Source organism: Nymphalis io, chromosome 19, assembly GCF_905147045.1.
Source record: "Nymphalis io chromosome 19, ilAglIoxx1.1, whole genome shotgun sequence".
NCBI classification, from domain to species: domain Eukaryota; kingdom Metazoa; phylum Arthropoda; class Insecta; order Lepidoptera; family Nymphalidae; genus Nymphalis; species Nymphalis io.
In genome coordinates this window covers 5,631,760-5,655,141 of record NC_065906.1, presented here as the reverse complement: position 1 = coordinate 5,655,141, position 23,382 = coordinate 5,631,760, and the positions used below count along the sequence as shown (strand labels likewise).

Genomic DNA, 23,382 nt, shown 5'->3' with positions numbered 1-23,382 from the left:
GCATCCAAGATAACAGACATTCAAAAAAGGGAAATGTTAAAAACAAATTCAAAGGGAAAAGTGAGTAAATTATAAAAGTGCGGAGCGAGCTCTTTGTCTTCGAGCTGCTACTGTCAGTTATCGCCCATTGTTAGACAAAGTAACCACAGGAAGGACGTCTATATTATAACCTTGACGTCCAAAGTAAAAATCCTTAGAGAATAAGAAACAACTTTATATTACACACAATTTTTGGATCTTATACGATAAAAGATTTTATATCATTGATTGTTAGTACAATAGCTGGTTCTTCTCAGGGTCAGGATATTTTTCCTTTTCCGAACCGGTGACAGTTTTTTAAACAACATTTTTCATTTTGACAATCAGTATAAAGTGTAATACTTATATATTTAACCAAGGATTTTGAGTTTGAGCTTAACATAATTTTAGAAAAAAATATGTTTGGAAATGTATAAAGCAGGAAAACATATTTTTACCATCATTAAAATTATACGTAAAAGCAAATTTCTTATAAAATAAGCAGTTACCAGTTGATTATATTGCAGGTATAAAACCTGTAATAGAGAAGATGAAAGATGTCAGCGCATTAGCCAACACGCGATACCGAATAGGGTGCGCGGCCGTGCCAAAGATACGGCTGTACGAGCGTTGAATGAAAACAACTTGCTAATGAACATCGCGAGTTAATTGCCACCCGGGCAACACTATTCAGTTAAGGGTTCCTTTAAAATACTAATAAAACAATTGCGAATGTGAAACTTATGAAATTAAAATTGAAGACGCTTCATATTATTTTGAAAAGAATTATTGTCACATTATAAATTAGTCACGAGTAGAATAATAATAATTAAATATTTAGTATTTAGGTTATCAGTGTTACCTTATGTTAAATATACTAGATTTTTTTTTATATTCGTTGTAACGTTAACGTAATTAAAATTATTTACGATAACTAATACACTTGATTTTCGTTTTTTAAATGTTCTGTTTTATAATATTACAACACAAAACGGTTCTCAATAAATCGGATTTAACATAAAAAAAAATAATCAAAAAGCATATAATAATAATCTTCAGCGGCATAATATAAATATATAGATATATTTACTTACAAATGTGTGTATTAAAATATAATTCACAGTCATCGTGTGCATTGGTTAATTAGCGCAACTTGACATGAAATTTCGTGTCTCTTGAGAGCTGAAGCGCAATACATTGGTGGAGTTTCATTAGAGACTGCCATTTGCATGATATTCATTACCTTTGCTTCAACATAATACAATATTCATACAATTTTGGAATACTAAATGCCGTAATTCTAGTATAAGGTGTATAAAATCTTACTATCATAATACTACTGATAAAATAGAATTTATACCATACTCTAAGTTTGAAAATTTAACAGAACAGAATTATATATATAACATAATTACATATGAAAAAAGATTTAACTACAAAATAAACAGTAGAAATTTGAATAAAATTACTTCTGTACAAATCATAACCGCGGGTTAGCGTAAGAATAGGTTAACAGCTCGCCCGTTGTATGCGGTTTATTTATCAACACACAAAAGATATTCCAATATAAAAAGTTGAAAATTTAATATCACTGCTATACAAAACATGAGCACATTAAATGTGGGATGAATGCACTTCAACACCAAGGTTCAAATATTATATTACAAATAGAAGATTAAAAGCTAAATCTTTCATAAAGTCACAAAGACTTTTCGGTATTTATTATTACTTTTTGTCACTTATTTTTGTCTGTCTGCGTCTCTTAGAAGCCGTTAAAAATATTAAATATTAAAAATATAACTCAATTACACATTTTTTATGCTTTAATATAATAAATCACTTACGACTTAACACGACTACAATTATTATTGATCAATTTTAAAAGATGGAAATCCAAGCTTGTTTTGCACACAATTAAAAGAATAGTTTATCAAATAGAGTCTAATATTGTTTTTAATATGAATGATTCTAATTTCACAGTCCAAACAGTCTCGAAGTCGTGGGGATTCTAAATTTATTTACCAGAGCCTTTTCCCCAAGAAGGCAAAAGGATGCATTAAAAGGTTTTCAAAGCGTCATTTTATTAAGCTGAATCTTTTAACTGTTTTTAAATAAACTCGATATTTTTATTTGAATATTTATATTTCTTATATTTCTTTTAGTCTGTTGCTGTAGCAAAGCTTTCTCATATATAATTATATATACTATAGTGTATAGAAATGGTAAATAATGATTAATAATTAACTATCAAATAGTCAAAGATTAGAAAACGACGGCTTGTTAACGTCAGTCAACTGATTCATCAAAGTTGCAAGCGAGTTAAGAAGTCACGCTATCAATTAAGCGATTGCTCTATTTGCGCCTTCTACGCTGAGCGAGCGTCAGACCGCGAAATTCTTGCGTGTTACAGTTCTTCGTTATTTCTGAGGTCCTGGTATTTTACGTATCAAACATGTTAACCTGTCTTGATAATAACTTCTTCATAATTTCTGATGTCTTACTCCGCTACTTCGATAATTATTTTGTAAAACATATTAAAACGATTTGTCGTGTCTTCGCTCTATATTTTGTGTTTGTCGACGACTATATTGAGATTAAAAAAAAACATAAATAAATACGTCTAACAAGGAGTGGGCATTGGGGTAATTGTTTTTATTTACTAAGAAAGTTTTTTTTCTTATTTTTTAAATTCATATTTCATTACATAACCTCGATACGAACGTATAAATTCCTACTTATATAAATAAATATAATAATATTTATATTTTTCAAACATCGGTTGTTTTTATAATTTCGGTCCAACCTTAACTTATGACGTTTTACGCTTAGGATCAAAGTTTGATACGTCTGCATTGTACAATATCTAACGCTGCGAGTTCAGTACATCCGTATCCCAGAGCAAACTGCGACGTCGCGCTTTTAATAAAGTTCAGAACTTCCAAAAAGTTTAATTCAGCAATATTGTTTACCTCTTTCGTTGTAGAGAGTATATTTTTCACCGACTTTCCTGCAGACTATGTTATTTTGAATCAACGTCAGTTATTTTTGTTGTTATTTCATTCTAACTAAAGTTAAGCTATAACTTTACAGACCACTATACATATAATTTAAAATTGATATAAATTGACTGTTTATTTTGCCAAAAATGTATCTGAATAAAGGCGTATTATCTATTATATTTGCTGGTACCCGCGACTTCATCCGTGTAAAATCAGTTTAATTACGATTTAAAAAAATTGCACTTTCGTGTTCTTTTTTTATCGCCCACGCTCATTTTATCAACACGATTTCGACTGCTTTATTATATTTATAGAAGACAAGATTAATTATGTTTAAATTACAATAATATTTTTTTTCACTATCATTTAATTTCAATGAAACAAAGACTTAATGTTGCTCGCTGAGCTTAATCTACCTCTGAAAAGCGTAAGAAAATTCGTTCTGTGGTTTCGGTGATTGGCGTGCTATTCTTATAATTTCAAAGTACATAATATAATTATACAGTACCTCTAGAATACATAAAGAAAACTATAGAGACAATTTCAAAGGTAAGAAGGAAGTTAACAATATAAAGACAAAATCAGGAAAAACAAGGACTAGCTTTGATTTGAGTAGAATCTCATTGCCAAAGTTTGCATGACTCTGTTTGTCCAAAACAGACTAATTTGTCGATGTCGACTCCCTACCGCCCATCCTCTCCCTAACAATTCGTTTCGTGTATATTAATTATATTTTATATTGCTTAAAAAGTAGAGATCATTTTTTTATAAATTAAAATAATATATGTATATATGTAATACTATTATTAATTACGAAAAGAATACTTATTAAAACACATACCTAACTAAACTTACAAATAAAGCGTTATACTGCGACAAACTGACGTACCTGTAATTATATATTTTTTAATAGTAAAAACAACCAAAGCTTAGTGGTACAGGTATACATTTTTCATTGTCAGTTATCTAGCTTACATTTATAAAATATACCAGGAAAGTAACATCCTGAAAGTTGGACATCTACATCACGTCACTAATCGGCTTAGGAAGAACCGCGCGGTGTATTCACACGACGTACCAGGATAAGGCAGGTGCAAGGCGCAGATACGGGCTATGTTTGCCCGGTATAAATCGTCGCTGTCGGATGGATTGACTATACAACAATGACTATGTTTACCCACCTACCTTAATAACAGATTGCCTCCTACCAATAAAGCCGATATTCTTGTTTGAAGACATTATGAATGTTATAAGAGACAAAGCATCTACAAATCATCAAAAACTGTTTACAGAAGTGCAGGAAAATTAATTTCGACCCAATATTCGTTTTTGTGTATAGCTTAAGAAACGAAGTACTTAATAATTTTAATTTATATATGTTGAAGTTGAAAGAAAGATTTTTTTAATCAAAAATATATTGCAATTCTGCTCCGTTTAATTTCAACACAATGTTTTTGAAACAATATCTATACAAATATTGATATTTTTATATAACGGGTTTTTTTATTAATAAAATCAAATAAAAGTCTTAAGATATAAGTTAGTATTATCAATTTACAGCTAGTAAATAGACTGGAGGTTTGAGCATTCTTACAGGAACAGCAAAACAAAGCGTTGTTTAGTGCGTAGATACCCAGGGAGGCGATACCGCCCCCTGTGGGTGCTAGACCATTACACCGTGGTGATAGCGGATGCAGACAAATATGTTTTGCTTAAGCTTAGAATAGAAAGATTGACGTCAGCAAGTTCTTGGTTGTTGGTAAGGAATCATGTGCTTCACGCAATTTTACAAGAATATTGAAGCTACGCAAATTATTTATTTACGAAGCAAGTACGCCACAATTAAGATATGAATGCGTGCAAAACGTTAAGTCTTTAAAAGGTAGCTGTGGAGTGTTTTATTTTTATGCTTTGCAAGTGTAACAAAAACTTACCAAGATCAAAATGTTCATATGACGAATTTGAGATGATAGTTGAGAACCATCATTGTATTCAGTTCACCTAGATGCAAATAATCGCAATGGATGGAAGATGCCACGTTTTCCCATTCAACATACTGAATTCAGTGAATCGAACCTGTCACTGCGACTTTAAATTCTATGTCAGTATGAGTGCAGATAACGTTTACATAGGTAATTGTAGGAATAAAAGGGTAATATTTTTTAATTGCAGGAAAAAAAGATTGCATTATTACAATGCATTCAACAAAAAAAAAACATGCAAAACTCATGTTGGACGGTCATTATCACATAATTCACGGCCGTAATATAATTACACGAGAAAATTCGAATCCCTTTTATTTTTATGATGTCCATGTATGTCCATCAGTTGTTCGACGTTCAGACGTCGTTGAGTGAGGTTATGTTTACTGCGAAGATTGTTCGATTTGATTAATTCAAACGACATCTGGCGTTGTAAAACTGTGTTGTTATCTCTTATGCGGCACATCTGGACATTCTGCTTTGTACATGGACTATTGTTTTGCCTAATGAGTGGATTTATTTTTTCGGACTAGGTCTTTGTAGACCCTGTTTTTTTTTTGTAATTGCTATAGTGCTATTGTTATTCGTGTAGCACTATTTGTTTTCGGCGATGGACGTCGACACTGAGTTGCCGTCCGACGCCTTGATTGGCCGAAAAAGGCCTTATGATGGCCTCGCCACTTTTGACTCCGACTCCGATACGGAGACGGAAACGACAATGGCTGCCAAAAGTAAGCTCGATAGTCGAAGTAAATTAGCGTCGAGGGGGCGTGGTAGTGGCCTCGCTCGGGCTAAGGCCGAGCTCAAGGAGAAGGTCGCCGAGGCCAAGGAGGAGGCATTTGAGCGTTCAGCTCATTTTGGACGTGGAGCAAAAATACTCCAAACTAAAAGGAGTTTTCAAAAAACTGCAGGAGTCAGTGGCTGCCCTGCAGGGAATAATTGACGCCCTAGCGTCTCCCACGGAAGCGGAGGAGACACGAAAACTCCGTGCCGATAATGGCCGCCTGCGTAAGGAAGTGGACGGTCTCAAGGCCGAAATAAAGGCTGCTTACCGCCGGGAGTTCGCTGAGAGACGGACTACGGCGGCAGTGGCAAATGAGGCTTCCAACAGTTCTGCGTGGGATAGTCAAACGATGGAGGCTTTCAAGGCGGACATAATGTCGTCAGTCGGCGTTATGTTTAATGCACACATGGCGGGATTAGAAGAGCGCCTCCTGCCTGCAAAGGTGCAACGCCCTCCGTTAGCTACAGATAAAAAGCGAGAGTCGATGCCACAGAATGCGCCGGGCTCTATCGCCGAAACCAGCACCTGCACCTAAGCGGGCACCTCCAGTAGCTCCGCCGGCACCGATCGCTGGCCCTTCAAACGCCGCAATCACGCCGGAGACGATCCAGCCACAGATGGTCCAGGAGACGTCCTGGTCCACTGTGGTCAAAAAGGGGAAAAAAGGGAAAAATACTTCCCCTTCAGCTGGAACCACAAACACGGTGGCGTCCACGTCTAAGGCACCAGAGACGGTCAAGCCCAAATTGGCTGCCCCTCGCACAGCTGCAGTGGTGGTAACGCTGCAGCCAGAAGCGGAGCAGAAGGGCGTTACGTATGCCCAAGTTTTGGAGCGCGCCGAGCAGGGCGTGAAATTGCAGGACCTCGGGATCATTGGCGGACTCAAAGTCCGACGATCAGCTACGGGGCCAGAGTGCTGGAGCTGCCGAGGGCGCAGTCAGACCAGGCCGATAAGCTGGCTGACCAGCTCCGCATGGTGCTGGATGGAGTGGCCAGCGTCGTCCGCCCCATAAAAAGGGTGGATATTAAGGTGACGGGGCTAGACGACTCCGTCACAAAGGAAAAAATTATCGCTGCAGTCGCTCGAGAAGGGAATTGCCCCACTGAAATGGTAAGATGTGGAGAGGTGTCACGTGGATCCGGATATATGGGTATGGCCCTCGTAACATGTCCGATAGCTGCTGCAAGAAGGCTGTCCAACGCCGGTCGTCTCCTGGTTGGGTGGAGCTCGACCAGAGTTTGCGTACTAGAGCAGCGCCCTCTGCGCTGCTTCAAGTATATGGGAGTATTCAGTTGTAGGTACGTACTTCTCTCCCAACCGCAGCCTGGCAGAGTTCGATATTTTTCTCGACTCTGTCAGGGCCGTGGTAACCAGACAGTCACCAAGACCGGCGAGTCCCACATACCCCCCACCTCATGTGGCGGAAACGCGTAAATGCATTTTTCCAGAGAAAAAAAAAATAAAAATGTCCATCAGTTAAAAGTTTTCACTGTTTCCAAATACAAATTAGTAACAAAGCCACGTGTTACTTCGTGTTGACATTATAGATACAAAAATGGGCTACAGATGCAAACCCTTTTTACAACAGATTAAAAATAACCTTTTTTTTCATACAATGTCTTTTCCAAATTTGGATATGATAAAATACGTAAACAGAATCAGATCAAGTATTGCTGAATATTCACGTGTTATTAATTTGTCTTAAAACAATTATTGATCTCTGCGACATCTGAATAATTGAATAAGTGTCCATTTCAATAATCGGCCCTAAAGCAGGACAAGCCTTGCCTAATCTTTCCCCTTATTTCTTGCTTTATTTTTAATTTTATGTCGATCTTCGAATATTAAGCAATAATAATATTAAGCTTTATTTAAATCTGTCTGTTTATATATTTTTATATTTCAATTCTTAAAGAATCTTTATTCAAGAAATAGTTGTATCCATAAATATTTCTCTGATCGTATCAAATAGAAACAACATTCGAAGTAAGTCAAAAACTTCTTGAAGGCTAACAACATTAATCGAACTCTTGCCAAAAAGTAAATGGAGACAATTTAGGCAAATAGGTTACGTGCTGTCAATACTAAATACGGCGAAATCACAATAATTGTGAGTCAGCTGCGTGATACCGAAGTCAGCATGTTAGCTAACACGTGATACAGAACATTTAGTTATATGGCTACACCAAAGAAACGAGATTACGGGCTCTGAATGAAAATGTTCTGCTAATGAGCATAGTAAGTTAATTGACGTTGGACGCCGCTATTCAGTTAAAGGACTTGAACTGTTGGTAACAACTATTGTGAATCAAGCTGCAAATAAAAGAAAGCTAACAAAATAATGCTGCTTTGCAAAGTTTTACTAACTGAAAGTTTATTAACTTTCTGGTCTTATACTTCATCCTTTGGACAAATTCATACCTAATTAAATTAATGCCACCAAATGTACCCATTGTAATAACAATGGTTGAATAAATTATATTTTAATTTGTTTTATATTTAAATTTTAAGCTAACATTAATGTGTGTATATAAGAAGAATACGCGAAAGCAATTCAGCAGGATTTTAAATAATTGTGGTTGACAATAAAAAAATTCTCATTTACATTAAATAAAATTATATTTATTGTTTTAAATGTTTAGGCAAGCGATCACATTCTCAAAGTTGTATTGTTTGTTCGTTTTACGAGATCTGTTGTAATGGCGTATACATTGCTGCAATTGTTCCACAAAATAATTACCTTTATAACATATAACAGTATACCTAATCTGTAATTATTTTTTTTCGGGCGATATTTTATCAAATTTACATTGAGAAGCGATACTCAATATTTTATTATCTTTATATTGTTAAGGAATCTTTGTCGCCCAATTTTTAAATTGTACGAATTATAAAATACCCCTGTTCTATAGGATAAAGAACTATCTAATTGAAATCTGCACTACCCTAGAGTAAAAAGGCATAGGACTGTCTACAGAACAAATGGAAGGCCGGGCATAGTGAACAGCCCAGGCAAAGCGGCTACCCTCTATTATTACAAAATGACGCGCCCAAGTGCGATCGCGTCGCGTCACGACGTGCTCCCCGCGCCCTTCATTTGTAAACAAATAGAGCAAGCTCGAGTCACGCACCCTTTGCGAAAAAAATAATAAAAATTAAAAAGTGAACATTGCTTACGACTTCTTAAGGTCTTAAGGTACGGTACTCTGTAATTATTTACGTTTATATAGTACTACTGTATTTGCTTGATTCTATCATCAATGCATGTTTTCTTGCTGAAATATTGCTAGTTTTATTGGGAATTTGACTAGTTACTTTTAACACACTTGCAACAACCGGTTTCCAATCGAACAGAAATTTTGCATGCATATTATTTTAAAAAAGTGTTTTCATTCTTATTGTTATAGATGGTTTATAAATATAAGAGACATTAAGCCAAATGGATTGAAGACAATATGATGCTTGCGATAGCAGACTATATCTAATGCTGGTATTTTTCATCAAAATCGGCTGAGTCTATCAAAACATACGTATTTTTGTTATTATAATATATATTTCGGTCATTAGTTTATAGTTGGCAGTATACAAAATAAGTCAATTTCTGAATCGCGGTGTTATGATTTTCCGTATTAGAGTGACCTTGTACATATTATTATTCGCATCTCGTTCTTTGTAATATTTCGTTATTTTACGTCGTTGAGTACGATTGTTTTCATTTTTTTTCATTGAAATCATTATTACAAATTTTATTTATTACATAATTTTTATCCCCTTTAACTGTTTTTTCGATTATGATGCGGGCGAAACCTTGGGCGAATCTCTAGTTTAAAATATAATTCCAAATTGTAAATAGTATTATTACAATTCCTATCTTGATGTACAAATATAGATAAAAAATTCTAGAGCTCTCAACAAAACAAAACAAGCAGTGGCAATGTAATGACCGCACAAAATGTGTGCGTAAGAAATCGGCATTGACTTGGTATGTTTGGCAAATAAGGTCTGTGGTCGAGGTCTGTGCGTGACAGGAAATCTAAAAACCCTCGAACGGGTGCCACGTATAAATTTCTTACATACGTTTCTTTGTCCCTTTGTAGGATTTTTTTCTATGACTGCATCACCCCAATAACAGTATATTCGTGTCGATTTCTTTTCTGCGAATAAGGAATAGGTATGTGATTTAAAAAAAAACTAGTTTTATTATTCAAGTCGAACTTAGTTTGCCCAAAGGCTTTATTATTTAGTTTTGAATAACATTTAATTGGAACAAAAACGATGAATTTGCCGAATTATATTTGATCAACAACATTCAAATCACTGTTTATCAAAAATATCCTTATAAAGAAGACTTTACGACAGCATAATTTTTATTCCAAATAACATTAAATTAGGATAAGAAGGCTTCATAGAGGCAACATTAAAGTCGTAAATAAAAAGTCTTATCCACGCCGGAATATTATCCTCCTACACATTGTTGATATAAGGGAATTTCGCTGTTCAGAGTATGACGTGTCCCTTGATCGTAACTCATCTCATCCCGTCTCATATTACACATTTGTAGGCCTTATGTAGTTTAGAGGTTACAATATGACGTAGTATATGTGGCTATAAGCAAGGTAACGATTGTTGTAAATAAATATATTAAAACTATACTTTTCCATTGATGAAAGTACCAGAAGCTACCATTATATTCTGTGATACGCCTACTTAATTATTTTATCGAAAGATCTAGAAACATTTCCTGCGTATTTCTTTTTTATGTGAAACATATATTGGGGTACATTGTTGGTAAGACCGACTCCTATGCCGTGATAGCAAGCGGTATGACGCTCTCTTATGCCGTCATGCCTCCTCTTCGTAGCCGCTCTCTACTCCCTACTTTCCACGCTCTCACCTATATTGGTAATCATTATTATTATAATAAGAAAAATACCTTTAATTATTTTAGTATGTTTTTAATTATAATATTTACTATCTATTTACACTACATAAAACCTTTTTCTATAGCCCTTTGTAAAGATCTAGCCGCCTATATTATCTATATTTTGATAATTTTAATAAAATTAATATAGCTATATTTTGAGGGAGATGATTTACAAGTTCCTAACCTCCACAGAGAACAACTGAAGAGGCCTCTATGGAATCGATAACCCTAAAATTGGTTTTACCGAATGCTAATCTCACGAACTACAATATGACAATTTTATATAAATGTAAAATATATACATAATTTAAAGTACACTATTGATAAAATATAACATTAGCTAATCCTAAAAATAAAATATACCTACTTTGTAATAAATTAAGCTTTGAAATATGTATTAAAAAAAAAGAATTCGTGTAGTATCAAATATCAATAGTCAGTTGGTAGATTCTTATCAGAATTGTTCTAATCTAAACGATCTGTACGATTAATCACCCTCAACATTGTAACCTATACAGTGGCGTACCTATAAGGTGGCAGGGCTGTCAAAATGCTACGAGTTCCCGACCCAACGGAAGCCCGAGAGGCCGCAAGTTTAGAAGTAAGCTAACATTTTTAACAAAACTGGACGTCAGGAGAACATCATTATATTGAAAACTTACATTTGCACTGTAATATTGATAGATCGTCATCGTCAGGGCATCATTATATTGACAGCTGAGATTTGCACTGTAATATGACAGACTGATCGTCAGGACGTCATTATTTTATTTTATTTTTTTATAGAATAGGAAGGCGGACGAGCATATGGGCCACCTGATGGGAAGTGGTCACCAAACGCCCTTAGACATTGGCATTGTAAGAAATGTCAACCATCGCTTATACAGCCAATGAGCCACCAACCTTGGGAACTAAGATTTTATGTCCCTTGTGCCTGTAATTACACTGGCTCACTCACCCTTCAAACCGGAACACAACAATAACAAGTACTGCTGTTTTGCGGTAGAATATCTGATGAGTGGGTGGTACCTACCCAGACGAGCTTGCACAAAGCTCTACCACCAGTAGTATTATATTGACAGCTGACCATTGCACTACAATACAGGCAGACTGGTCGTCAGGAGGACATCATTATATTGACAGCTAACATTTGCACAGTAATATTGACAGACTGATCGTCAGGACATCATAATATTGAAAGCAAACATTTGCACGGTAATGTTAACAGACTGGTCGTCAGGGCGTCATTATACAGACAGCTGATCATTACACTACACTACAGGCAGACTGATCGTCGGAACACCATTATATTGACGCCTGACATTTGCACTGTAAATATTACACTAAAATAGACTGGTCGTCAGGAGGACATTGTTATATTGACAGCTGACATTTGCAGTTTGCACTGTAATATTGACAGACAGGTATTCAGGACATTAATATATCGACAGCTGACCTTTGACCTGTAATATTGACAGGCTTGTCGTCAGGACATAATATTGACAGCTGACATTAGCACTGCAATACAGGCAGACTGGTCGTCAGCTGACAAATCAATAAAAGTTAGACACAACTAAAGGACATAACATGCAAATTCAAATAAATTATGAAGATTTCAATACATTAATTTAATTTTTTGTCGCGGTGCTTTGGTGGTAGGGACGAGCTGATGACGTATTCTTGCTGTTGAAAATTCTATGAATCGATTTTTTAAGTTTTATAATCTTATTGACACTATACTTAAGAAGTCATAGTAGATTAAGGGCTCTTCGAAAGAATTTGTTTGCTACAGGCCCCACACTTGCTTAATCCGGCTCTGAATGCAGCGTGTTATCAAGATAGGTACCTATACAATTTAAAAAATTAACTGTAGTTATATAAATAATGTTATAAATGTAGATAAAAGATGAAGATATTCGTGGTTTGTTATACAGGCTTACATAAACATTATTAGGGAAAAATGGGAGATTAAGCTGGATATCACGTCCTTTAATTATCCTTTATCCTTTAATTATATTTTGAATAACACATTAAAAATATACGAAATGGATATTTATAATTTACAATTTGCAAGGTTTTTTTTATTGCGCAACAAAAATACATTTACAGATTTGTACAAAATTTCTATTTAACGCCATCTATCAATACAATATTTAAAGTAGTTAAACTGTAGTAGACTGCTATCAACTATAGAGTAACAATCTACATTTGTCTTTGTAGTTACAGTAATATATAATAGATGGCACGGAATACAAACAAAATAATATAAAAATAGATTATGAAATGAATATTTACAATCTCTATGGGTGCGAGCGAGCAAGTACTTCGTTCAAAATCATTTGACGCAATACAGTAAAATAGAGGTAGTAGTGTTTTCCTGCAATCAAGGTGTAAAATAAATTATGGATAGAATTTATGAAGACAATCATTATGTCTCGGCTATATTCTTTGATTTAGACAATACTTTAATTCAAACTAGAAAAGGAGATAGTAAAGCTTGCACTAAGGTAAGTAATTTTTTTAATATTTTGACATTGCCACGGTCATGGAAAGTCGGAACGAAATACTGCGCGCGCTGTCATCATCTACGTCGTTGAAATTTTCGTTTTACATCGACTGCAGCCGCGTGTTAAGCGTTCACGTTCCAGTGTAATATAAATAGAAATTTCATAGTTGGAGAACGTGAGCTCGACGTCCAGATTTAGATATTTTGGAACAGAACTCGTGCTAATTATAAATGTGATGTAGACAGTTCGCTCGATTCAACTGCTCCGCGCTCTCAGTAGAGTGTGATCTACTGCGTTTTCTGTGCACACCGAGTGTTTCGTTACAATGGGAGACATATCCGAGCCAATAAAAAAATGCATACTCATCTTAAAGTCTGCAAAAAGTGACACTGAAAAATTCGCTGCTTTATTTATGGTGACTAAACTAGTGAAAAGCAAAGATTGTAATGCCTTAGCGAAGAAGGCTTTGTTTGAAGCAATTGGCTTTAAGTTTTTAAAGAAGCTCTTAACTGGAAATAACATCCAAGATGATTGCCCTCCATCAGTTTACAAATCCGTTGCTCTGTCAATACTCACGTGTTTCTGTAATGAACCGGAACTCTCAACACATCCTGAAATGCTCGCCAATATACCCGTGTTCCTTGACATTGTGCAGACATCGGACAATGACGATTATGATGATAACCTAATTATTATTAGTGAAGCATATACATGCCTGCAGTGTATTGCAGAACATGAAGCAGGTCAAAAAGCCCTTATAGAAGTTGGTGCCATAACTAAAATGTCAGAAATTTACTCTCATCAAAGCTTCCAAACTGATGAAGCACTTAATATTCTTGTTAAGTTGGTTAGTAGATATGGACCTGCAGCGTGGGGAAGTGATCCGAAACCTTTTCATGCTTTAGTAAACAAAATAGCATTAGATTTTGCAACAGACCAATCTGAAAGGAAGTTTGAACTGGCTACAATATTAAGTGCATTGTTATACAGCTGTAACAAAACAACTGTTATACCTGGATCATCGGAAGAAACCTGGCCACAAAGTATTTACAAAGCTCTGTACGATATATTAACGAGTAAAATAGGTAAGAATCAAAGAGACCCTGCATTAAAACTTGCAGCAAATATAATTGACCTGCTTGGAGTTGAATGGACATTCAATGATGAGGAAAACCCCAAAAAGTTCTTCCTTTTATTGTTACAATTATGTGCTATAGAAGTGCGAATGCAACTCGAGGATAGAAGTTTTAAGCAAGCTTTTGCCAATGCTGAACTGGTTACCGCTTGTTTCATTGTACTAGAGTTATCAATTAACTACATGGGCACAGATCAGCTAGATTTAGAACAAAAAGAAAAACAATCAGTTTACACTAGTTTTAAAGGGGCATTTAATGCAGTTGTTTCTATATTAACAAAAGTATCTAATGACAAAAACCGAGACAAACTACCTGATTCTGAAAAAGTTTTTATATGTGCAATGGTAAGAGTCTTAGTCTCATGGATTGCCCAAGAAACTACGGCAATGAGGGAACAGATTTATGCCCTGCTTCCGTTTATGTTTACACTTGCTAATGACTCTTTTCATGCATATAGAGCAAGAAAACTATCTGAAAAGAATAAAGGCGATGGGGAGCCAATGAATACAGAAATATCTTTATTAGGTCAAATTGATTTGTTACGTTTAATGTTACCTGCACTTTGCCATCTTGTTGTGGAAGATAAAGCTAGGGATATTGTTCTGAATCTAAAACAGGAAGACATCCTTTATGAAGCTATGAACTTTCACTGGTCCATTGTACATTATAAGAAACCAATCGTCCCAAAATCTGAAAGAGGAAAGGTTAGAACTCAACCTGAACCAGAATTAGATCCTCTAGTTTTAGAAGATATGAAAGATTCAAGAGCTGCCATGGTTAGTCTTTGCAATATTTTCATGAATCTGACGGTATTGGCACCAAAAGTTGTGGAAAACAGTATGTTATTCAACACACTCCTTAAGTTTATTTTTAACAACTTACCAGAACTTAAAAATATACCTGAAAATCTCATTCTTCATGGACACCTTGCTGTATTGGGACTTCTTCTTCTAAAACAACAAGCAAGCAAAGTGAAGAAAAATGACTTTTCTATATGTAGATATATTCAATCAACAATACGATTCCTTTGGGATGCCTACAATGTTGATGAATCAAATGACCCTAATGCCCTTGTTGTTTCAATGACATACAAGGAAAATTGGAATGAAATTGCAGATCTGTGGTTCCTAGGTATGCAAACATTAAGTGGAGTTTTGACAACTATACCTTGGATCTCTGAGTTTGCCATAGAAAGTGGATGGGCTGAAGGAATAGCTCAAATGCTTGCCAAAGTCAAAGTTGGTACATTGCCTCCAAATGTTAAGTCTGCATTTGAAGATTTCCTGTGTAGATTAGTTGACTCAAATGAAAATGCTATTCCTGTTTTGAAGAAAGGTGGTGCTCTTAAAATGTGCAGAAACCACAGATTAATGGATTTGGGCAAAAAATTGTTTGGAGATTAAACTAAACTGTTTGATTTAAATTTACTTTCTTTGTACTAAATTACTTTTATACTGAAATGTACTTAAGTGCTTTTTATTTAACAAATTGCATTCTTCTCCCGCTGTAAATATAACTAATATAAAGTAAAAACTATTTGTTACTATAAATAAATCTTATATTGTAACAAAGTAAAAAAAATTGACAATCTTAATAAAAATGGTGTTCAAAATCTTGTTTTTTTTTATTTTTTATATTCAAATGAAATTAAATATTAAAAATACACAAATATTATTTTTAACTTTAATTAAAAGAATAATCAGTTTGTACTCTTTTAAAGTAGCAGGCATACATAAGTTATTTTATTAGATCTATATTTAATGTATTAGATGATCACACACAGTAGTAGTATCATTTTACAAATATGATGCTGTGCCAAGGAACAGGTGAGTGAACTGATCAAATAGTTCAGAACGTTGACCCCGTAACTATTCCTGGACTAGACAGACACTTCCTTATATTCAACAAAGACATTCCATCTCTCAATGATATTATGGATAAAATTGAGAATAAATTTTGATGCATATTCCATTTAATGCATTTGATGGACAGTTTAATTTATAATTTATATCTTTTTATTACATAACATATAACTAGTCATATGACTACATAATATAGACTTGAATACAACATATAACAAAATACAATGTTTTACTTATAACACCGACATTTATTATTAAACAATACGCCGGAAAATTCTTTACCCTTAAGAAATAAATTAGTTTAAAGTTATGATTTATATATCCGTTATGAAATAGTGTACTTTTATTGAGGTGGAATAATCCACGTTAAACACTTTGACTGCCAACACGTTTTATCATTTAGTAAAACAAATCTCAAACTATTTGACAAATATATAACAACCCGCTAGTCAAGTCCATCGACGCGATGATCCGTAAACCGGGCTACTGGCCAGCGAGGAGGGTTGTCGAATTCCTAACTATAATTTTATCGTTATTCTGTTAATTAGAAATTTATTAATATACATTGATCTTTGTTTTACTATTTCATTCCCTGTAAATCAGGACGAAAACTATAAAGTGCAGTGAATGTACATTGGACATGCAAAAACAACTACCTCTGTTTGTAAACAGAACTAAAAAAATTATTTGCTTTTTGGCTTGTATTTAACGGTAGCCCATTAACACGTACACTATTTACTATATGAAACACTTTATAACATACGTTTTACATTTTTGGCAGCTCGTGGAGATTCTAGAACAACATTATGGCTTATCCCACGAAATTGCAACGAAAAGTGCTTCGACTTTCTTGCATGCATTCAGAGCCACACCTGATGACGAGTCCTACGCGATAGACGAGTGGCCCACGCACCTATGGCGAAACTCCTTGCCGAAGAATTATAGGCATATTGCCAGTTAGTATATTTTTCTTACAAACAGTTGACAAGCATATTGTTTTACGACTACAACATTGAACCAGACGTTAAAATAGATTCTGGGACATATCTTTAAACGTCTTATTATTAATTGTAAAAAAATAAATGTTTCACATGCAGTAGATATATCTGTTCATAATTTAGACAAACCAATGAAACTGATATAATGGAACTTTGGAATGTACTAGATCTTGAAATGAAATGAAATACTCTACAATGTTCTTGTATGCGACAAATCTTTTAAAGAAATAATTCGAATTTATATTTTATTAATATTCCAGGTAATCCATACAAAATGTGTATTTGTTACAGAAAATATATCGACTGAATGGATAAAATTAAGGTTTAAGTACTTAGCATTGACTCCAGATGTGATACATCTTTTAGAAACACTAAGGTACGTTTACAAGTTTCACAAAGCTATTTTTATATTGTGCAGAAATATTTATAAGAATATTCTAAATAGAGGCGTTCGAAATATTTCTCCATGATGTAATATTTTTAGATGGCAATTTCTTTGTTACGTATTTAACATATATAGCGTGTTTTAAAAATAAATTAATTAAACTCTTACATAGCCATGCAGAGTAATTGCCTATTACACTTACGCAAAAGCTGTTTCAAGATTCTTAATAAATGCGAAATAATATTTGGAAGGGTGACAAAATGAATGATTAAGATCTTAAAACAACTTTGTAATTAATATTGGCATGGTGTTATGTGGTAAAGTCCATCATTTATTCATTGTCATCGTCATAAATGCCTTTATCATTGGTAAATAAATGGTTTGACATCATCGCAAAATGTTGCATGCCACATAATACTGTGTACCGCAGTTCTGATTTTTGAAACTGTCATAAAAGTTTGCTCCAACTTTTGTTGAGATAAAATAATCGATTAAGTTTTCAAAGTGCATTGTCATTTATCTCTGCCAATATGTTGGGCTGGCTTTAAACGCATGTCGCTAATAAATGACTTGTTTTTCAACAGTTGTTGCTCAACGAGTGACTAAACTCTGGGCGCCGCGTGCGCAACACTTAGGTTTGAATTGTATTAGTAAAATATGTGAGGGAGAACATCAAGAAGGTAATGTCTATTGCCTCAACAATTTTAAATAAACAATGGAGATACTTTAACATTTCCTGAGATAATTTGGGTTGTATATAGGTCATGTTAGTAAATCATTAAATTATATTAAAAATATCTCCATTGTGATAACGCTATAGAGCGCTATGTTGAATCGCTTGTTTTTGATTTAGAAAATCGGGTTTTTTGTTCGAAATAACTAATATCTCAACATGGCATTAGATTTAAGGACGTTTGCATATAATTTACAAGTACTTTATAAAAAAGGAAATTATATGCAAAATTGGTTTAACTTTTATCATCTGAATGCTCCTGCACGATAGTCTTTAAGTTAAGTGAATATAAAAAATAGAATAAATAGTATGAATAGGTAGTCAGTTATTTAAGAGCGTGCAGGCGCGTTTAGGACTTATTCCGATTTGTTATATCATGTGCTGAGTTTCAGCATAATATACGCCGTGAAATAACGAAAGGCTGGTCGATGAATGGCACAGGGAGGATTATCTACTCGGTTTGATCACGAACGGGCCATCGCGCGCTCAGTGGCAGAAGATTGAGCGGTTGGGACTCCGCAAATACTTCGACTGCGTGCTGGTCTCCGGGGACTTGCCGTGGGAGAAGCCTGATCAGAACATCTTCCTAGAAGCGTGCAAACTTCTTAACGTTGAAGCTAGCACATGCATCATGGTTGGAGACAAACTGGAAACTGATATAAAGGTACATAATACCTGATTCATTGTTGATTAAAATTGACTCCACATAATTCTATATACATAAATACTATATATTAATCTCATCGTACATGCTTTACAAAGAATAATTATTTATACAGGGTGGCAAAGAAGCAGAATTAGGTGGCACAGTATGGATTCCATTACAATTTGATGAAATGGAATCGGATCTACCTGATTTCAAGATACAAAAAGTAACAGAACTACCAGAAGTTCTGCCAAATTCACCCAAGCTCAGGAAGAGGCCATCAAAGCCGTCTGTCTGATTGTTTATGGTATGAAAAATTGCAAAGGCAAATATTTTTTAGTATTGACACATTAGAGTGATAACAATTGGTTCTAGTAATATTAGTGACCCTTTTCCAAATCAATTCATTAATTAGCCTGACCTTGCCTATAATAGTTGTGATAAACTCCATAATAAATATATATAATATATTAGCTTAGATAATCAATTTTATGTGTGTCAAGGTTTGTAATTTAGTTGCTAAATATGAGGCTAGTCACATTTTTAAGTGATTATTAACATTCCACCAACATTATTTTGAATATCCACAATAGACAACAATTTTCTATTCCTACAATATTTACATCAAAACAGGTACTCAGCTGATATAGTTGTTCGGAAATGTGTTTAAATATTATAACAAAATTGATTTAGTTATTATTAATAATTACTATTGGCGCACGTTATATTTTTCGCAATTATAAAACCATTAACTTGATAATAATTTCCAGTTTTAAAGTACAAATTGATATCATTTACAGTACAAAGTATACTGTTTTACTATATGTAAATAACGATTACATTTGAAAGTAATATATAATATTTTTATTAGTGAAAAATATATCCTTTTAAATAATATAAATAAAAAAATGTTGGTGTTGATTGATCTTAAAAATATTATTTATTTATCTAACAGAAAATGTGTGCAAAAATACATTAATTTTATAGTTAATATTAACAATTTTATATCAAAGCCACCTTGAATTACCTCGCAGGACGGATTAAGTTTTTAGGTGGTATTTTGTTCCTGGAAAAGTAAACTTTCAGCTTTATAAAGAAGTATATTATTTTATCTTCCACACAACTATAAAAATGCTTTTTACAATGGCTTCTTTACAAATGTTATTAGATATTCACATATAATTTTATACGTACGTAAGTACTTACAAGTGCTCAACTCAAATTTAATAATAAATCTTAACCTAAAGGCACGGTAAAGATTCAAAATTGACAATTGAATAATAAAAAAATTACAACTAAAAAATTCAAGACCATGTTCTGTGTTGCCATGTAAAATCTCAGCTTGGAACCACCATGTCCAGTTTTTTTTGTTGGCAACTTTTCAAGTCCTCCTTACACATAAAAAGGCCATATATTCTCGTTAAATATATGTTATATAAATAACATAAAAATGTTTTATAATATATAATATTATTATTTAAAAAAATTAATAATGTTAAGAAATTATTTTTGTGAATATTCTTTATATATTTAGTATAAGATATAAGAATTAAAAGTAAATTTAATATTAAAAGAAGAGTTATATATAGTTATTTTTATACTTGAAAGAAATTATTTTATGTATTATGAATTAATTTAGCTTCTTAATTACATTTCATGTAGACTGTGTAATGTGATACCTGAACTATTTCTTAATATTAAATGACTGGTGGATTGTAAAGTGAAGAGTAATTTATATATAGACTATGATATATATTAAACTACTAATTGACCATGAACTTAATGCAAACGTGAAATCAGTTGTCTGAAAAGTATTATCAGAAAAAGATCTTAATAAAATAACATCTAATTCTCTTTCAGCTTTTAGATCTGTATATCATAGGTTAGCCATAAGCTAGGTGCTAATTTGTTAATTTTCAAATTATTTATTGAATGTTGTGACTAGTTTTAAATGCAAAACAATGGGTGAACTGATCTGCACAGTATTTTAGATCGTGTTGTATAGCAATTGTATGGTAATCGAAACAAAATTCAATTATAGTACTTATGTGAAACATTGTTTTTTATATTCAATACATATTTTTAGTCCAAATAGTTGTTTTATTTATTTTTACTATGTATCCCAGTTTGAGTCTGCACATACACCAACCATCCTTTCAAATTGAAACACTCAAGTCTAGTAAATTTTAAAATTTAATTTTTTATTAATACTATAAATCTAATTTATCTACATTTAAATATTGTTAAGCAGTTCGTAACATCTTAGCTTCTCTCTTTTCTTGTAATAGCTTCTTTTGTTCCTCCACAACAGTCTTCCTGTGTTGTAGAAATTCCTCATAATCCTAAAAATAAAAAGGCTGTCATATTCATATGTTTTTAAGCATTATTTAGATTTAACTAAAAAGTTTAACCAGTAACTTTTTGGCAACTCACACTTTCACTGCCGTCAACCCAAAAATGTATCCAAACATATTTAGTCCATAAGCTTCACAACTCGGTTCCAAATTGTAGCTACAGATGCCACGAGAATGAGCGACAAGCTAATATGATTGGTAAAGTAACCATAAATTGATTTTATTTTTTTATTTAATTCACAAAACTGGATACAATTAGATAGTACATACACAAATACAATATATTTATAAGAATAAAAAATTATGTGTCTCCTACTAGATGCAAATGCAGCATGCAAAAATATAAAAATAATATTTAACCATATTTCTTTGTACCTCTCGGACCTCTATTAAATAATTAATATTTGATTTTTAATTAAAAAAATAAGTATAGTATATTTTTTTATGAGTGTAATTAAATACACCTAACCAAGTCTAGCATTAAATATTAATTTATTGTGTTTTAAGATAGGTAAATAAACGACAATGTATTTACTATGTCAACAATAAATTTCTAAATAACATAATAAAAATCTAGTAAGTAATTTTGAAAACCCCCCTAGTGGTGGTCACTGGTGCTAAACCCAGTTTTTTTCAAATGAGCTTGGCAGTGAAAATGTTAATTCCAACAATTTGGTTACAAATTTTAAATACAAAAACATTATAATTGATAGCAAACATAATAAAGTCATCATTATTTTTCTAAAAGAAATTTTTTTATGATGTATAATATTTGTTATTATTATAATTAGTATAATTTAAATACCTTCGCATCAAGTTCTTTGACAACTTCAATACCACATGTCCTTGCTGTTGCTATTAGCATAGTGCAGATATCTTTGAGGGATTTCCATTCAAGAGGTGGATCTTGAGACTTTATTTTAGCAATTTCATATATATGCTTTAATGTTACTTTACCACAAATTTCACGAACTGAAAAATGAAATCTAATTATACAGCATTTTTTTTAAATATAAAAAAAACAATATTATGTTTTATTATAGTTTTTTTTAATACAAATGATATATTTAATTAATTGTTAAAGATATAGAGAGGATATAGTAAAATAAAAAAATCTAATATTATTTACTTGGTTCCATTGCACCACGGGTAACACCAGCGGCTTGCTTAAGAAAATATGAACTTGGAGGCTGGTGGATAACCAATTGATATGATCGGTCAGGATTAACTTTGACTCGAGTAGGTAATGGTATTCCCGGCTTTATATTTGCAGTTCGTTCGTTGAAATCTTTGCAAAATGCCGCTATGTTTATGTTACGCTAAAATAATTTTCTGAATTAAAATTTGTTCTTTTCAATAACATATTCCATCGATAAATAACGGGAATTATTCTTTTTTAACTTTACCTGTCCAAGCATAGGTCCTAGTGGAGGACCCGCTGCTGCCATTCCTGCAGGAATATCAGTTCGTAATTTCGATGAATGATCTATTTTATCAGCTACCTTTTTCATAGATTTTAAACGAGACACAGATTTAGACATTTTGATCGAACGAAAATTTAAAATGTAATTTCAAAATATATATTATTTTGATGTAATAAAATAATGTACCATAACCTCTAGACTACATTTGACAAGTACAGTTGCATTCAATTTAATTTTTCAAAAGTCAAAAACAGCTGTTTGATTGACAGATAAATTACTTTAAATGCCTTACGTAGGTATGCGTGACCTACTGAAGCTTAAAACATTGAAAAATACCTAACAAGACAATATATAATCACTGCACGGTACATAAAAGCATTTATTAAAATTGCTTACTTAGTGGTGTAAACATTTTTATTTAAAAAAAATTATAGCAACGATTGTGAAATTATTTTTATTAAAAAACTTGTTTTAACTAAAATTTGATACAAACATAAATAAAGATATGAATTGATAATGAGAAAAAAAATTATTACTTCGTTTCTGATTCTCAATTAGTTTTTTTAAATGTTCTTTATTTACTGTTATTAACTATTATTATTAGCCTGTGATAGATTTTTGACAATCAA

At 33.0% G+C, this 23,382-nt stretch overlaps 3 protein-coding genes across 3 annotated transcripts; 2 read left to right on the top strand and 1 right to left on the bottom strand.

Moving 5' to 3' along the window:
- The first annotated feature begins 13,014 nt into the window (after positions 1-13,014).
- LOC126776018 (N-acylneuraminate-9-phosphatase) lies at positions 13,015-21,067 on the top strand. Its single transcript, XM_050498271.1, has 5 exons — positions 13,015-13,215; positions 16,995-17,169; positions 17,503-17,587; positions 18,771-18,993; positions 19,109-21,067. The coding sequence occupies exons 1-5, from the start codon at positions 13,111-13,113 to the stop codon at positions 19,271-19,273; spliced, it is 753 nt and encodes a 250-aa protein (XP_050354228.1). The 5' UTR covers positions 13,015-13,110; the 3' UTR covers positions 19,274-21,067.
- Positions 13,283-15,965, top strand: LOC126775951 (neurochondrin homolog). The gene has a single exon (XM_050498168.1). It carries the CDS (start codon positions 13,541-13,543, stop codon positions 15,752-15,754), a length of 2,214 nt encoding a protein of 737 aa, XP_050354125.1. The 5' UTR covers positions 13,283-13,540; the 3' UTR covers positions 15,755-15,965.
- An 83-nt stretch (positions 21,068-21,150) lies between the features above and the next one.
- On the bottom strand, positions 21,151-22,970 carry LOC126776028 (39S ribosomal protein L11, mitochondrial). Its single transcript, XM_050498283.1, has 4 exons — positions 22,736-22,970; positions 22,459-22,648; positions 22,135-22,301; positions 21,151-21,317 (listed from the first exon to the last, which is right to left on the bottom strand). The coding sequence occupies exons 1-4, from the start codon at positions 22,868-22,870 to the stop codon at positions 21,219-21,221; spliced, it is 591 nt and encodes a 196-aa protein (XP_050354240.1). The 5' UTR covers positions 22,871-22,970; the 3' UTR covers positions 21,151-21,218.
- Positions 22,971-23,382: the final 412 nt, after the last annotated feature.

Coding starts and splice junctions, on each gene's coding strand:
- LOC126775951 (XM_050498168.1), top strand. CDS start 13,541: ATGGGAGACATATCCGAGCCAATAAAAAAATGCATACTCATCTTAAAG.
- LOC126776028 (XM_050498283.1), bottom strand. CDS start 22,870: ATGTCTAAATCTGTGTCTCGTTTAAAATCTATGAAAAAGGTAGCTGAT. Junction 22,649..22,735: donor TAGGACCTATGCTTGGACAG/GTAAAGTTAAAA, acceptor AAATTATTTTAG/CGTAACATAAACATAGCGGC. Junction 22,302..22,458: donor CCGTGGTGCAATGGAACCAA/GTAAATAATATT, acceptor TTCATTTTTCAG/TTCGTGAAATTTGTGGTAAA.
- LOC126776018 (XM_050498271.1), top strand. CDS start 13,111: ATGGATAGAATTTATGAAGACAATCATTATGTCTCGGCTATATTCTTT. Junction 13,216..16,994: donor ATAGTAAAGCTTGCACTAAG/GTAAGTAATTTT, acceptor CATTTTTGGCAG/CTCGTGGAGATTCTAGAACA. Junction 17,170..17,502: donor GAATTATAGGCATATTGCCA/GTTAGTATATTT, acceptor TATTTGTTACAG/AAAATATATCGACTGAATGG.